Source organism: Bos indicus x Bos taurus, chromosome 20 (assembly GCF_003369695.1).
Source record: "Bos indicus x Bos taurus breed Angus x Brahman F1 hybrid chromosome 20, Bos_hybrid_MaternalHap_v2.0, whole genome shotgun sequence".
NCBI lineage: Eukaryota > Metazoa > Chordata > Mammalia > Artiodactyla > Bovidae > Bos > Bos indicus x Bos taurus.
Window position 1 is genome coordinate 39,803,799 of NC_040095.1, and position 17,378 is coordinate 39,821,176.

Sequence of the window (17,378 nt, forward strand, 5' to 3'; positions counted from 1 at the left end):
AAAATGAGCTACTGTACATTTATGGCTACCTACCATATGTATGTCAACTCTTCTGCTAGGCATTTTATAGAAAATGTCTGTAATAGTTACAACTGTGCTAATTAAGATAGATTTTGCCCCATTTTACAGATGAGAAAACAGAGGCTCTATGTATTAACTAATTTGACCATGCATGCTGTGCATGGTAAGTCACTTCAGTCATGTCTGACTCTGTGACCCTATGGACTGTAGCCCAACAGGGATTCTCTGTCCATGGGATTCTCTGTCCATGAGATTCTCCAGGCAAGAATACTGGGGTGGGTTGCCATGCCCTTCTCCAGGGGATCTTCCTGCGTCTCTTATGTCTCCTGCATTGTCAGGCAGGTTCTTTACCACTAGTGCCATGTGGGAAGCCCAACTTGACCGTAGCTTGTGCTTTCAATTAAACCCTGTCATAACTTTTTGATTGTATGTATTTTTTGAACCCATCTCATCAATTTTTCAATGAAGGGATATTTTTTCTACTACTTAGCCTCTGAACTGACAGCCAGTGATTGGCATATGATCTTGTGTGTATTAGGGTTTAGACAAGTTCCTCTTATGAGCATCAGAGAGGTATGAGGACACGTAGGTTGATATTCTAGGGCTCTCATGGGAACAGCTCCTTCTAGAAGTAGAGCTGGGGTTTTGATGCTGTCTGATCATAAGCCCAGTCCCAGGCTTTTCCTGGTACTTTCATATCCCTTCTGATCTGGCCTCACGATGATGGCAGCCCCTTCACACAGCCCTTGTTCTGCCAAATTGTTCCTGATGATTCATTTTAATCTTGGTAAGTGTTGCATTTTTTATACCTGGTTGCCCTTTTCAATTCTCTGAAGTCTGTGTGCATTACACTGGTGTTTCTAAGCCGGCTCCTGATTGACTTGATTACAGAAAACAAACTGTGATCAGTGAAATGTCACATATTTGTAGCCTGTTTTTAAAACAAGTCTTCAGATTTGCCCTTGATTCTAGCACCTGTCACTGTGTGATATAAACGTGTATGGATCCCTTTCTTCACTAGTCAGCCACAGTCTAGATATATGCTGTTCAGAATCCATGGACGGAGGAGCCTGGCAGGCTACAGTCCATACGGTCACAGAGTCGGCCATGATTGAGCAACTAACACACACACACATATGGTAGCTATTAATCACCTAGGGCTGTTTAAAGATAATAGAGTTTAATGAAGTTAAGAATTCAGTTCCACTGTTACATTAGCCACAGATCAAGTGCTCAGCAGACACAGGAGGCTAGTGGCTATCAACAGTGCAGATGCATTTGTCATGTAAAGGACTAGTTTTAAACTAGATTCTGATGAGTAAAGGGGGAATGTTATAATCTCTAAGGTAATAACTAAGAGAAACTGCATACATAGGTAATAGTATTTAAAAGAGAGTCATAATTGATTAATTCAGAAAAGGCCAAAAAAGATAGCTAAAGAAACATAAGAACATATGGGACAAACAGGAAACAATACAGTGGTCTATTTAAACCCAATAATGTTAGTAATTTTATCAGATGTAAATAGGATACATTCTCCAATGGAAAGACAAAGAAACCAAAACGCAAATACATTCTTTGGAGTATAGAAAGGTTAAAAAAAATAAATAAAAATCTTTAAAAACAAACAAACAAACAATGCAGATGTAGAACATTTCTGTCATCGCAGGAAGTTCTATTTGACAGCATTGTTCTAGGAGGTAGGGGCCAGATCTGACTGTTAGCGATACCTGCCTGGCATATGGGTGACTAACAGGTGGATGAACCAGATACATGTTTCTGGCCTGAGCTTTATCTAAGGCTGCTAAGACTAATATGTAGAATCTGTGAATCAATGACATTACCAGTTACACTCCCTTTTGGCTCCATGGGGGCCTGTCAGGGAGCTCTTGGCGTCACGGCAGGTGGGAGAGGTTATTCCTGGACTAATCTTCCCAGTGGTCTCAGCTCTGTGTTTTGTGGCTTCTGTCATCCCCTGACTTCTGACTTAAGGTCCTGGCTATGCATTAAATGATAGAAAGTTGTTCTTTCTCTTACAACCCAGCAACGGAAAAGTTAAAAGTTAATAATTCTGGCAGGTTGTCATGGCTTTAGGGCTGGGCCGGGTTTGTTGGAGATTGTAGAAGTTCAGTCTGTCTGTGCCCTCTAAAAGCATTTACCTTCAGTGGCCTTTGTCTCTCCTGGACCACAGCACTGGAATCTGTAGCACTTGGGAGACACATTCCCCACCTTCTGCAAGGATGCTGTGTTTGGTCGAGAAGGGACTGTGATACGGGACAAGGGCTGGCCTCTAGGCCCAGAGGTCATGGGCCAACCTCTTGGGACATGTGAGCACTGTATCCTTTTTTGACACAAAAATTCTAGGTCTTTGCTGTTCTCCTTTCTGCTATTTTATGGATGTCAGTCTTGTCTTCCTGGCTAGGTTGTAAACCTCAAGGGCAGGGGTCACTGCCCCTCTTAGACATCTTAGCCCTGGGCTGGACATGTGACAGATGCAAATTGATCATCAAGAAGGGTGATTGGGGGGGGGGGTCTTATTTTATCTTCTTTCCTGTGTATATAGTAGGCCACAGGTGATATCATTCCCAGTGATCTATGTACTATAATTGAGTGTCTTGGATACATCTTTATCCCAAATCAGTTTTTTTTTGTTCTTGATTTCAGAATATGTTCATGTTATTGTCTTCATCACCACAGGAAGAAACAAACTGATCTGGTAACTTCTGACATTTTCAAATGAACAGGAATTTCTTTCCAGGACAGGCTAATGAGTTAGTGACAATGCTCCATCGCACACCTCTAGGGGGCTCCACTCACAGTTTTATCTATGTGAATATCGCCCCCTTGACTTGTGCAACACAGGGCCCTGAGTGTTGAGTGTTGGAACTGGTTTGATAAGTTTCCCCATGTCTTTTACAATACCATTGTTTTTATTCTTCAGCCTGCTGTTTTTACCTGTGGTAAAAGCTGAAGGCATGACAGCCTAGACCAGGTGACTCTTCAAGGCCTCATGGCTTTGCAATTCTAGAACAGTCTATTCACAAATTTCTTGTAAGACACTGCCAGTTTCCCACTGGACCCAAAATCATTGCACTAACTGAAGTATAACATCAAGTACATCCAGATGACTAATACTTTGATAGGAGTTGAGGAGAAGGAGGAGCTGTTATAGACAACTATTCTCAGTGGAAGACTAGGAAAAATAAATTGGTCCTAAAGATTCTGAAGGTCCTACCCCTGTTCCTCCTTAGCAGAGAGCAGTAGAGGTTCAATGCCAGATGATTCTCACCAAGGTAGCTCAGCCCTTTGTCTCATCCCCACCGTCTGGGGCTGAGGAGGAAGCAGTAGGAAGAGTCTGATTTAATGGGTCTCAAGACATCTCTGGAGAAGGCAATGGCACCCCACTCCAGTACTCTTGTCTGGAAAATCCCATGGATGGAGGAGCCTGGTAGGCTGCAGTCCATGCGGTCGCTAAGAGTCAGACATGACTGAGGGACTTCACTTTCACTTTTCACTTTCCTGCATTGGAGAAGGAAATGGCAACCCACTCCAGTGTTCTTGCCTGGAGAATCCCAGGGACGGGGGAGCCTGGTGGGCTGCTGTCTATGGGGTCGCACAGAGTTGGACACGACTGAAGTGACTTAGCAGTAGCAGTAGCAAGACATCTCCTTGCCTTAAATTTCTTTCACCAGCCAGTCTCTAACATTTGAAATGAACTAGTAGACATTATTAGGGCTTCCCAGGTGGCATTAGTGGTAAAGAACCCACCTGCCAATGCAGGAGACATGAGAGACATAGGTTTGATCCTTGGATGGGGAAGATCCCCTGGAGGAGAGCATGGGAACCCACTCCAGTATTCTTGCCTGGAGAATCCCGTGGACAGAGAAGCCTGTTGGGCTACAGTCCAGGGGGTCACAAAGAGTCGGACATGACAAGTGACTTAGCACTCATGGAGTAGACATTACTTTTTGTATCAAGTGACCCTTCCTGTAAAGAATTAAGGAAAGATTTAAAATGAATGTATTAGTGTTAGAAATTAGAATAAGGTTACCCCTGGGGGTGATATTGAGTGAGAAGCGAAGCACGTAGTTTCTTGCTACTGGAAAGCTTCTCTTCCTGAATTTAGGTGTTTCTTCTGTGAAAGTTTTATGGCACTTTGCAGTTATAACTTGTATATTTTTCTGCAGGTTTATAGTGCTTTGAAATAAAGTTTATTTAGAATAATTCTTATAAGAGAGCCTCAGGAAGCATTCTCAGGTATTTATAACTTAGAACAATGAGGTGAGTTTATTTCCAAAAGACACTGAGCGGCATGCTGGGATGCTGAGAGGAGAAAGAGATGACGGAGCTGAACGGAGGTGAAAGGGCAAACTTGTGTTCTTTGGGCTTCTGCCAAGGGCTCATCCTGCCCTGGTTCTTTCAGGAATCTGAGAATTCCCCAGAGAACTGGATAGTTTTTCTTCAGGTCCATTCTTGGTCTCCTTCAAAGATATGAGAAGTGACACATACACACTGATATATTTAACATGGATAACCAACAAGAACCTAACTATTTAGCACAGGAAACTGCCTAATGTTATCTGGCAGCCTGGATGGGAGAGGAGTTTGGGGGAGAATTTTTTGTTTGTTTAGTCACTAAGTTGTGTCCAACTCTTTTGTGACCCCATAAATGTAGCCCATCAGGATCTGTCCTGGGATCTGTCCATCAGGATCCCAATCCCTCTGTCTATGGGATTCTCCAGGCAAAAATACTGGAGTGGGTTGCATTTCCTTCTCCAGGGAATCTTCCGGACCCACGTCTCCTGCATTGGTGGGCAGATTCTTTACCATCTGAGCCGCCTGGGAAGACCTTGGGGGAGAACAGATACATGTATGGCTGAGTCCCTTTGCTGTCCACCTGAAACTATCACGACATTGTTAATCAGCTCTACTGCAATATAAAATAAAAAGGTTTTGAAAAAAGATGCAAGAGGTAAGCAGTATATAAAGGAGAGTGGAATGTAGAGCGCCTTCTCTGATTCAGATCCAGAGCTGGCAACAGAAGAAGGTGGCCCTCTTGGGCAGTTAGCTTCAGGGAGAGCATGGAGCCAGTCCTCACTTCTAGTGGAATGCAAAGGGTGTATGATTTTCCAGCATGACCCAGCTCTGGTTAGACAAGAAGAGACCAGTGAACTGTGGCCCCTTGGGTACCAGGTGTACAAAGCTCTGTGTTTATATGTTGCGGGAGAAGGAGATGCAGAGCTCAGCCGGGAAATCTTCTCACCTCACCCTCTTGGAACCAGCAGTATCTCTTCATCTCCTCTCCTGTCCATCCTCTCTCTGCAATACACATGGGGTCCTGAGGCCAGCACCCCCACTTCCTATGAGCAGATGTCCTGCCTCCCCTCCAGCTGATGAGTCACCCAGCTTTCCTTGGGCTCTGTCCAGCTTCTGAGAAGTATTTAGGATGGAGAGGTAGCTGATTTCCAGGTGTCTGCTGGCAAAACTGGCCTTGTGTAAAAATGCAAATGGAGGAAGCAGTTAAGAAAATGCTCATTTGACTTTTGGGCACCCTCATTCGTGTTGCCCATAAAACAGTTATTGTGTTCTCAACTGGAGTCCCATGTGTTTCTTCTGCACCACCTGGGTCCAAAATTTGAGGCTGGAGAAATACCAGTTCATCCTTCTTGTTGGTGTTACTTTTTTTTTCTTCAAAGACTTTAGTATTAGACTGATGGAAGTTGCACAAAGGGACTGCACACCAGCGGTGCCTGAGGAGTCCTTGCCTTCATTTAAGTTCCGTGGAACAAATGAGCTCCATATGCAAGAGGTCCACTGTCTGTTTATGTCCCTGGTCTTTGTCTCCGAGTAGAAATAAAACTGAATCTCAGCCCTACATGACTCTGTTTCTAGCTACTTTACAGTCTGGACCTTGTCAATGCTTCTTGTCCCAGAGGTTTTTTTTTCTCAAAGAAAGATGCTGAGAAAAAAAAACGGTTAGCAGATGTGAGCAAATTTGAAGTCAGATGTCAGCTATTGGTGTCGATAGCTAAAATATTATCACTGCATTTGTAAAGCTGTTTGCATGGCACTTTGATAAGCCTCAGTTCATTTGCTCCTCCTGACAGCCCTGTGAGGTGGTAGGCATTATCTGCATTTTACAGGTTGAGTGACCTATTCAAGGTCACACAGCTATTCTTATGACTTTCAGTAATTTTTTTTTCTAATCTCCTTATTATCGAAGATACTTAAAAGTCAGTAATCAAAATAAGAAGGTGTGAGGTGTATATTCAGATCTGGTTATATTACTATATGAAGAGTCGACTCATTGGAAAAGTCCCTGATGCTGGGAAAGGTTGAAGGGAGGAGGAGAAGCGGGTGATGGAAGATGAGACGGTTGGATGGCATCACTGACTCGGTGGACATGAGTTTGAGTAAAGTCTGCAAGATAGTGAAGGACAAGCGAGGCTGGTGTGCTGCAGTCCGTGGGGTCACAAAGAGTCAGACACGATTTAGTGACTGAACAGCAGCAACAGTGTGGCACCGTTTTGGAAAGACCCCAGAGTCAAAGCCTGTTCAACAGACAGCATTTCCCTTCATGGAGCCCCTTTTGCTTCCTAGCCTGGGGTGAGGGCAGGGGGTGTACTCAGCTCATCTTCAGACTCACCTACGGAGCAGAGCAGCCCTGGCTTGCTGAGATGTGACGAGTGACCTTGAACTTTTGGACCTGTTCACAGTTTTCCTAACCTCAAACTTTCCAGGTTTATTTTTGTAAACAATATTCACTAAACTGTTATATTGACTCTAGAGACCCTAAGACAATGAAAAGACATGAAACCTGACATCTGGAAAGAGTCTAATAACAAATAAGACTGTAGGCCACACCCTTTTCTAGGAGCTTTGCATATATTAACTCATTTAAGCTTCACAGCATCCCTTGATTATCCTCATTTTTCAGTTGAGAAAGCTCAAACTGAGCAAGTCATTTGTCCCACATCACAGAGCTAAAAACTGGAGGAGCTGGAATGTGAACACAGGCTAATTCCAAAGTCTGAGCTCTTGGTCACTCCAGTGTGATGCTGCAAACAGGGTGTCTGGGGCAAGCCATCTTTTTCATCAACGTAGGATTCAGATCCTGAGAGTTAAGTCTGTCATAGGAGGTCACTGGCAAAGCAGCTTCTAAATGTCTTAAATGGGCACTCAGAAACTTTCACAAAGAGAAGACAGAGTTATCGGCTATACCATCCTTCTTCTAGACCTGACCTCCAGAAAGAGTTACTTGTTGCCCATCATTTCCCAACTTATTGCTAATTCCCCTGTCTGTGAGATTAGAGTGTCTGCTTTAGACTCCTGGAAACTCAAGTCTCAGATCAGTATTATATTTCTTTGTTTCCTTGAGAGTAGAATGGCATTAAACACTTCAAGCCAAACCACCATGGGACTTTCCTGGTGGTCCAGTGGTTGAGAATCTACCTGCCAGTGCTGGGGACATGAGTTAGCTCCCTGGTCTGGGAAGATTCCACATGCCATGGGGCAACTAATCTTGTGCACCACAGCTATTGAGCCTGAGCCCTAGAGACCATACTCCACAACTACTGAAGCCCTTACACTCTAGAGCATATGCTCTGCAACAAAAGAAGCCACAGCAATGAGAAGCCTGCATACTGCAATTAGAAAGTAGCCTCTGCTCATCCTGACTAGAGAGGGCTGGCACACAGCAGTGAAGACTTAGTGCAGTCAAAACGAAATAAACAAGATGAAACCACATGTGAGCATGTAGCTGAGCTACCCACATACAGATAAATGTTTCCCAAAAACGTCCATGAACTGTGATCCACAAGTCCTATAACAGGGCACCCAGGAAGCCCTGTTCCTAATTTGAGATTAACCAGCAATGGGTTTGAGGGATAGAGGCAATCCACAAACCTGAAAAATTGTTTGCTACTTTTGGATATGTGTGTATATGTACACTTTTTTTTCATTAGTGCCTCAAAGAGCTCATGACCCCCAAGCATTTAATAACTATGACTATGAAGACATTTCACTGAATTATTTACATGTCACTCTTCTGGGAGACCAAATGGCAGACTATGAAAGTCTTTTGAGTTTCAGAGGTCATCCTAATCTATATAATTTTCACTTTATGAATTTTCTTTGTCCAGATAAAGAATGGATTCAAATAAAACCTTTGTCTTGCATGTATTTACAGACTGGATTTTTCCATCTACCACATGGAGACTTTTTCATTGAGCCTGTCAAAAACCATCCACTGGCTGAGGGAGAGTACCACCCACACGTCGTATACAGGAGGCAGAGGCGAGGCGTCCCAGAGATGAAGGACCCAACCTGTGGATTAAAGGGTATTGTACTTAATCTCCTCACTGGATGGGGGAGTTTGTTTTGCTCTATTTTTTTTTATGAGACCTGTTATTATTCAAATCTGTTTTCTCTTCCCCACTCTGTGGCCAGAAAATATGTACTGTTATACATTTCACTTCTCTGTACTCAAGTCTGTATTCTTAACAGGAAAAGGGAAAGGAATCTCCTACATCCTTGCCACATTGGTTGATGATATTTATATGGGATTAGTAATGCTGAATTTTTTTAAGTCTTTTTAATTCCTTAGAGGAAGATAGTTTAGAGACAGTGCTTTTCAGTATCAGAAATGCTATAATACATTAATGTGGAATATTACTAGACAGCTAAATATTTGATGATGCTGATAATGATATGTGAAGAGAAACTGAAAAAATACCAACATGTTATCAGATGATGAATTCAGCTAAGGTTCTTTAGGCTGAGGTCTTCCTTGAATATAAATCTTGTTCCATCAACTATTTGCACAGCTTCATTAGTGTAGGAACTCCCTCCCCAAACAGTATGTAACATAGTATAGATGCAAAGTAGAAATTCAGTAAATCATTAAAATGAAATGAAGAGTGACTTGTAGCCACATAGATGAATCTAGAGTGCATCCAGTCCACATAACACTGATAAAAAGAAAAATGTGAGGCTTATAGATGTGGAGGAGGTGTCAGTTCTTTGTGACTATCTCTTTCCTAAGACAGTAAGTGAAATGCAGTATTTACGTGATAGCTAGTGACTGCAGAATAAGTTAATGTGCCGGCAATTATTTTTAAAGTATACTTGACATTTGGAATTTTAAAATCTTGGCATATTGGAATGTGCTGGTCTCTCTGAGCCAGGTAATTGCAGTGTTCCTGTACCGTGTTACACTGGAATTCACTGACACTAGCCATGTCATTAACCCACATTAAGGTATACCTTGTGCTTAGGGAGATCGGTGCTGCCAGATGGAATTACTGTGATTATATCGAGAAAGATCACCTTTCCTTGTGGAAAACATTCTATCTTTGTAATGTTCAAAGCAGGAACACCCCTGGTATTGAATAAAAAGATGGAGTTTAAAAGTACTCTAGGACTTCAGGAGAGAAAGTGAATCATTTCCCCTAAAATGTGTCCCTTCATTTACGTTTATTTCCCGAATAGAAAGGTACTCGGGAATTTCACAGTGTCTTTTAATATGGCCCGATGAAATCAACCCAGACCTTTAATGTGATGTTATTTTGTTGTCAATTTGATCAGTTTGAACTAAAATTTCTTAACCAGTTTTGTTTGCTCTTCTAAGCATTATATTTCCTGAGCCCTGTCAAAGTTCTTGTTCAACTTTCTGGATTCCATGTTAAATGATGAGAAAATACAGATTGCTGGAATTAAATCTAGAGCAAATTTCAAAGCCTCATTTTATTGAAATTGACAAGCTCCCTTCTCTTTGGATTTTTGGTGGGAACATATCATACTGGGACTTGAGTGGAGCTTAGATGGAAGTATCTGGGGGGAGTCTGGTTTTTGGAAGCTGTGTAAGTGGAGTCAGGTTAGATGACAACAGCTGCAGGGTCAACTATGGCAGAAAGGGGTCCAAAGAAGTAAAGTCAGGTTTTGGGATTTCATACATCAGGACGCTAGGCTGGAAACACAGGGTCTAGTTCCTGGCATGTGTTTTTGTGGTCAGAAACTATTCATTCAACCAACAAGAATCCGTTGGGTGTCTGTCGGGTACCAGCACTTTATGTCTGGTGCTCTGCAAGATTCTGTGGGTACAGTTGTGAGTAGAATTAGACCTTGGTCTTAAGAGCATCAGCCTGGATTTAGGAGATCCAGTCCAGATTTTATCTTTAGAATACGTGGTAAGATCATGAAAGGAAATGAAATCTGAATGTGTGCATGGGACTTTTTGTTCCTCCACATTGTTTATGCCAGGACGTGTAGCTGTAATTCCTTTTTTTCTGTTGTAGACACTCCCATTATGTGACTTTCACTTGGACTGGTCTTCTGTGAGTGGATCTGAACTGTTTCCAGTTTGGGGCTATTATACCTTATATTGCACAGATCATCTTGTACATGTTTTTTAAGAACACAGGCTCATAGGGTTTTCCAGGGCATGTAACTAGTATGGAATGAAAGCAATGTCTCATAGGATATATACATCTGTGACTTTGCCAGATGTAAAATTGCTTTTCAGAGTTGTTCAGGAGCAGTGAATATAGCAGTTCCCACTGTTACATATTCTGTCTAACACTTGATATTCTCATTTATAAATTTTGCCAGTCTGGGGAATGTGGAATGGTATCTTTCTCCGCTTACTGGTGAAGTTACACATATTCTGTTGTGAAGTCGGGTCCCAAATCTATGGTTTGTGGCTGTAGATACTCCAGGAGAAGTTTCCCGCCCTCTACTCAGAGTTGAAGCCCAGAGAGCCAAGTTTAGGTTTGCTTACTTGTTTCTTTGTTTCTGGGTTCACTTTTTCACTTAATTGCTCCTGATCTGGCTTTTCACCAAGGTGGGTCCTAAACTTGCCTCTTCTTTCCAGAGCAGAAATAGTGGGGCAGCAGTGAGCTCCGTGCACCAATCAGGGGTCAACCAGGGAAGCAGAACCAATAGCAAGTATCTATTAAGAGGTTTCTTGCAAGAAGTTGTCTACATGGTATTGGGGGGCCGGCTAGGCAAATCCAGAATCAATGGGCAGGAGGGGCAGGCTGCCTCTCTCATCCATAGGCTGAAGTACCTGTCCGTGGGCCGAATTTCTTCATTTGGGAAGTCTCAGCTCTGCCTTTAAGGTATTTGACTGATTGAATCCGGCCTCCTAGATTATCAAGAATAATGTTAAATTCAGTTGATTATGGACTTCAATTACAGTTACAAAATGCCTTCAGTCTTCCCACATGGTTCAGCTGTAAAGAATCTGCCTGCTAATGCAGGAGACCCTGGTTTGATCCCTGGGTCACAAAGATCCCCTGGAGAAGGAAGTGGCAACCTACTCCAGTATTCTTACTGGGAAATCCCATGAACAGAGGAGCCTAGTGGCCACAGTCTATGGGGTCACAAAGAGTTGGACATAACTTGGCAACTAACCAACAGCAAAATGACTTCACAGTAACACCCAGATTAGTGTTTGTCTGAATAAATAAGACTGTAGCCAAGGTGAGTTGACACAAAAAAGATCATCACACTGCATCTTTTACCTTTCTCCTGAATTTCTGCTGACTTCTTTTTGATTTATGACTTCCGAGGATTTTTTTGGCCTAGATTTTAAATGCTGTAAGCTTTGTTAGGGACTTAATACTGGGAGAGTTGTTTTGGAATATCTAGTCCGCCATATTGAAGTCCTGGGTGGATTTCTCATCTAAGTCATTTGGAAATGACTAAGTTCCTTTCTGGGGTCTGCCCTGGTGGCTTAGAGGTTAAAGCCTCTGCCTGCAATGTGGGAGACCTGGGTTCGCTCCCTGGGTCTGGAAGATCCCCTGGAGAAGGAAATGGCAACCCACTCCAGTACTTTTGCCTGGTGAATCCCATGGACGGAGGAGCCTGCTGGGCTATAGTCCACGGGGTCGCAAAGAGTTGGACACAACTGAGCGACTTCACTTTCGCTCACTTCACTTAAGTTCCTTTCTAAGTAGTCTGTAAAAATGTTAAATGTTTTATAATAGCATTAACAATTGCTCATTAGCATTAGCATATCAGATCACTAATCTGATATTGTGTGTTTTGGGGGTATTGTTTATAGTTTTGTTCTGATTTAATGGAAATTCAGTGAGTTGAAGATCTAAGCAATCACCATATTTTCTGTTGAGTCTAAAACACACTGTTAATTTTCCTTGGCTAACGGCACACTTTCTTGGTACAACCTGCCTGAGGCTTATCTTGAATTTCTTGAATTCCTGATTGCCATATGATTATAGCTACTCTACAGTGATCCATGCTTTGCCTTGCTATGAGGTAGTTAAATTTTTAATTGTTATTCAATAGTTTTTTCTTTTAGTGAAGTGATGTTTATTTTTGATGACCTGTCTTTCATGACTGGCAGGAGGATTGGCAAAGCGCTTCTAGCTTTTACCAGCGAGAGGAATGAAAAAGTTATTGGAAAGAACTTGGGGAAATACTTCTCCGGGAAAGTAAAATGGGAACCTGCTTAGTTTTGTTTGCTTAGTAAAATCCAAGACCAAGACTGTAGGAATTCAGAGCACTAGCACCTTAAGAAGGAGAAGGCGATGGCACCCCACTCCAGTACTCTTGCCTGGAGAATCCCATGGATGGAGGAGCCTGGTGGGCTGCAGTCTATGGGGTCACGAAGAGTCTGACACGACTGAGTGACTTCGCTTTCACTTTTTACTTTCACGCATTGGAGAAGGAAATGGCAACCCACTCCAGTGTTCTTGCCTGGAGAATCCCAGGGACGGTGGAGCCTGGTGGGCTGCCATCTATGGGGTTGCACAGAGTCGGACACGACTGAAGCGACTTAGCAGCAGCAGCAGCAGCACCTTAGGAATGTTTCTCTGTAGTGATGAGATACTTATTTATCCAGGCAAAAGCCCTTGTTCTTTAGCCAGACCTCACCATGGTAGTTTCTTTCTTTGCATTTTCTCAGCACTTGACAATTTTTTGACTCATTTCAGGTCCATACATTCCCATTCCCCAAACAGGAAACAGCTTCCCTAGGAAGCATGGCATCTGTTCATTTAATCTCCTCCAGGTGCTCTGTGCTGGGCATATGTTGTCAGAGTGAGTGGGACTGTGCTGAAGTTGGGGTAGAATTTGGAAGGCAAAGGACACTGGGGAGTGCATTCTAGGCTGGAAAGGGGATTTGGATCAATAAGAGCAAAGGATCACTTTCAGCTAAAAGGTGATTCTCTCATACAGCAAGAAGTTTTTTTTTTTTTTTCCTTAGAAATCCTATTCCCTTTTAAAAAATAATTTTTATTGGAGTATAGTTGCTTTACAATGTTATGTTAGTTTTTACTGTACAGTGAAATGATCAGCAGTACATATATACATATCTCCTCCCCTTTGGACCTCCTCATTCAGATCACAGAAGAAATGTTAGGTGAGTAGTTAGCTATTAAACTCTTCTTCCCTTCACACAACTCTGTAGGGAAACACACACACAAGGTATCTTGATGAGAAGTGGCCCCTAGCTTTGCCCTTGGTCGTCCTTGTGTTTCCATGTACCTTCAGTGAGGCTGGGAGGAGATTTATCCTGTTCTGACCCACCTCTGGCTCCCTCCTGCTGCCTGCAGAGATGGGGAGGGCTGTCTCCTCGCTGCATCCCACTCTGGTATCCTCACAGCTGGAGCCATCAGTGACCCTTGCAGGACCGTGATACTGTCCCTAAAAAATGAACAACTCAATCTCTAGCTTCAAAGCTCTGTGTGGCAAACAAACTCCTGGGTTTTCTTCTTTGATTCAAGCCTTCAATCAACATACATTGCCAAGTCTTGTCATTTCTGCTACCTAAATAGTTTTCTAAATATGTCTGCCTTCAGCATCGTAAGCTTTCACTTGGATCACTGAAGTCTCCCCACCCTTGATCTCACCCATTAGAAGCCAGAGAAATATTTCTAAAGCAAATCAGCTCATCTCTTTCCCCCGTTAAAAGCCTGCCAGCGTGCCCTCAGGATAGAGACCCAGCTGTTAAGTGAGTTTTAGGATCTCCTTCTCTGTGTGACTTTTACCTGTTTCTCCAGTTTCATCTCTTGTCATTCCAAATATAGTCTGTGCCATCCTGAACGACTGTTTATCTCCAAGAAGCTTTGCTTTTCACTGCCTAAGCCGTTGCACTTAGAGCCCTTCTTCAGAAACACGTTCTCCCCAGTGCCTTACTGGTTCAGAAGTATTTATCTCTAGGACTCATACACGGCTTCCTTTAGAAAACCTTCTTCACTGCCAAAAGATCAGTGTTAGGTTCTGCTGTGGTAGGTGTCTCTCCTGTGACTGTTATCTCCAGCTACTTGCCCTGCCACGGGCTTTATCATATAATGCACGTCTGTCTGTGTCCTTCTCTAGGCAATAAGCTCAACAAGGATGAAAATCAGGTCTGCTCATTCACAGGTGTGTCCCCAAGATTTGGCAGACTTCCTGGCCAGGGTAGGAACTCAGAAATGTTGAACTTCAAAAGTATTGAATTTACTGACCATCTGTGCTGCATCTGGCAGCTGACTGGATACTTGTATTTTCACCTCTGTGGAGCCAGTTTAACCCATGAGAATACCCATGCCTTCCTGAAGGAGTTCAGTGGATACTCCAATACCTTGCTGTTGAAGAGGAAAAGGCAAGACGAAGATGTGGCCTGAGGCTGTAGCTGAAAGCAGCTACTTTGAATTCTTGTTTTGGAAAAAAGAAAAAAAAGAGGATGGAAAGATAGATAAGAAAAAGCAAGAGATGTTTATTTACTTAACAAGCTCCTACCTGGTGCCAGGTACAGTTCTAGATCTGGGGGTGTGATGGTGAACATAACGGTGATCCTGGCAGGAATGTGGAGATGGAGGCCTGAGAGAGCCATCAGCTAGCGATGTTCAGGCGTGCCTTCTCAGTAGAGGTAAAGAAGAGCAGATGCTTTGGGAGATGAGTGGGTCAGAGAGGACCAGGTCATCATCTGCAGCCGAGTGCTGGTCTTTGAACCTCGAGCATGCATGGCTTCCAGCTTCCTGCTGAGAGTGGGAAGGTGAATTCTCAGCTGGTCCACTAAGCAAACCGCTGGCGTTGTTTCAGTCTCATTTCAAATGCTCCTTCCTTATGAGGCCTCTCCCCTCCATGTAGGACTGATGGGTCCATTTCCTGAGCTCACTCTACATCTTACTGTGGCCTCTGGTTGCCATCTATATGCCTTCCTACAGCTCTGCCCCTCCTTCCCTGCCTGCTAGGCATTCCTGGATGTAGACTCACACCAGGGCCTTTGCACTCAATATTCCCTCTGCCTGCAATACACCTCCATAAGATCTTTTCATGGCTCATTCTTTCAAACTAGTCAGGTCTCTGCTCAAAATCACCCAATCAAGGAAGCCTTCCTTGACCACTAAGTAAGATAGCTTTCTCTCTCTCACTTTGTAAACCATTTCTCCTGCTTTATTTATTTTCATAGCACTTATCATCATCTGATGTTATTCTACCTATTTATTATCTATCTCTCCCAAAACAAGAATGTGAGTTCCATGAGAGCAAATATTTCCTCGCTTTTGAACTCTGCTGAATCCCCACTGCCTTGGACAGAGCCTGTCATAGTAAGCACCTGGTAAATGTTGAATGAATGAGTGAGTAAATAAATGAGTGAGTCACAGCTTCATTCATGATTGTTCTGGTGAACTTGTATTCTGTTTTCACCATGAGACTCATCTTTGCATCCCAAGTGTCAGAGATACTTGTATCCAAGGCCAATGTCTGATGCATAGTTGTTTGTTTGATAAACGTTTGTCCACTGAATGAAGGCATGATGTGTGTTTCCAATGGGGTCCTGCAGGTGTGAGCAGGACATGCATCTTACCTGTGCTAGGGGTCTCAGCATTCCAGGAGTGCTCCAAGTCACTGAGGCAAGGCAGATGTGTTCTTTTGGTGATTAATATTAACTATATGTTTGTCCCATAGCTTGATTAATGCCAGCCTTTGGGATAACAAACATTCTCCCTCTCCAGACACATACACTCAGTCAGTCCCATTTCTGTGCAGCAGCTGGGAGTCTTGTTAAATAGCCACAAATTTGTTATGGAGAAGGAAGTTTACTTGTTAGATTTTAAATTAAATATTTGAGAAAATGATAAATGCACTTTATGTTCCCAATTTTCTCCTCCAAAGTCTCAAGAAGTGTGTCCCCAGGGTGTCTCCTGGGTCAGTAAGCCAAAGATTAGAAGGTTCCAGTGTTTATTTCCATTGGTTTGTATGTCATTGATTGGCCTTCCTTCAGTTAGAAAATTTTTATTTGTTGCTTCCTGTTGACCAGATACTAAGGGACAAAGTTCTTAACGTTCATAGTTGGACTCTGCCCTCACAAACTTATATAATTTAGTGGGAGGAGAACTTAAAAATTATAAAAGTAATGTGTATGAGCATTGAGGCTGTAAGAATATCTAGAAGAGGAACTTGATTGATCAGGGGGGTTAGAGAAGGCCTTTCCGAGAGAAGCCATAGTCTGGGTATAGATTCTTAGTGAACTGTTTTCCCTGAGATCACTTCTACAGAATATCCAACTTTTGAGGGTCAGCATCCATCATTGATTGAATTGTGTCCCCCAACGCTTATGTTTAAAGAAGACTGAGCACCAAAGAATTGATGCTTTTGAACTGTGGTGTTGGAGAAGGCTCTTGAGAGTCCCTTGGACTGCAAGGAGATCCAACCAGTCAATCTTAAAGGAAATCAATCCTGAGTATTCATTGGAGGGACTGATGCTCAGGCTCCAATATTTTGGTCACCTGATGTGAAGAACTGGCCCTTTGGAAAAGACCCTAATGCTGGGAAAGATTGAAGACAGGAGGAGAAAAGGACAATAGAGGATGAGATGGTTGGATAGTATCACTGACTCAATGGACATGAATCTGAGCAAGTTCAGGAGTTGGTGATGGACAGGGAAGCCTGGCATGCTATAGTCCATGGGATTGGAAAGAGTTGGACACCACTAAATGACTGAACAACAACAACTCATATGTCGAAGGTTAGAACGTCTAACCCTTAGTATCTCAGAATGTGACTGTAGTTGGAGATAGAATCCTTAAAGAGGTAATTAAATTGAAGTAAGTCCTCCTGGCCTCCTGCTTTGCACTCTGACACGTCTTCTAGTGTGACCCTACCAAGGCAATTACTAGGTTGCACTGGGGTGGGAGAAGGATGTGTTCTCTGGCTGCCCTGTGCTCCCCAGCAGGAGCCTGGGCGCACACTCAGGAGGTTCAGGATGGTATGTGCATCCCGCAGTGTCTTGAGGTGAGGTGACAGTGCTCCTCTCCATCAGCTGGTTGCTTGGAGAGGGACTGCTCCACCACCTCCCATTCAGGTACTGAATATATCTTGGCGTGGTATTTGCAATTCCTGGGGGGTCG

At 43.1% G+C, this 17,378-nt stretch overlaps 1 protein-coding gene across 1 annotated transcript in view; it reads left to right on the forward strand.

Moving 5' to 3' along the window:
- The window catches only part of ADAMTS12 (ADAM metallopeptidase with thrombospondin type 1 motif 12), a 392,745-nt gene that overhangs the window by 131,545 nt on the left and 243,822 nt on the right, over window positions 1–17,378 (forward strand). Inside the window, exon 3 of the mRNA XM_027520036.1 lies at window positions 8,210–8,360. Within this exon, the coding sequence (XP_027375837.1) occupies window positions 8,210–8,360 (151 nt within the window). The remainder of the gene's footprint in view (window positions 1–8,209; window positions 8,361–17,378) is intronic.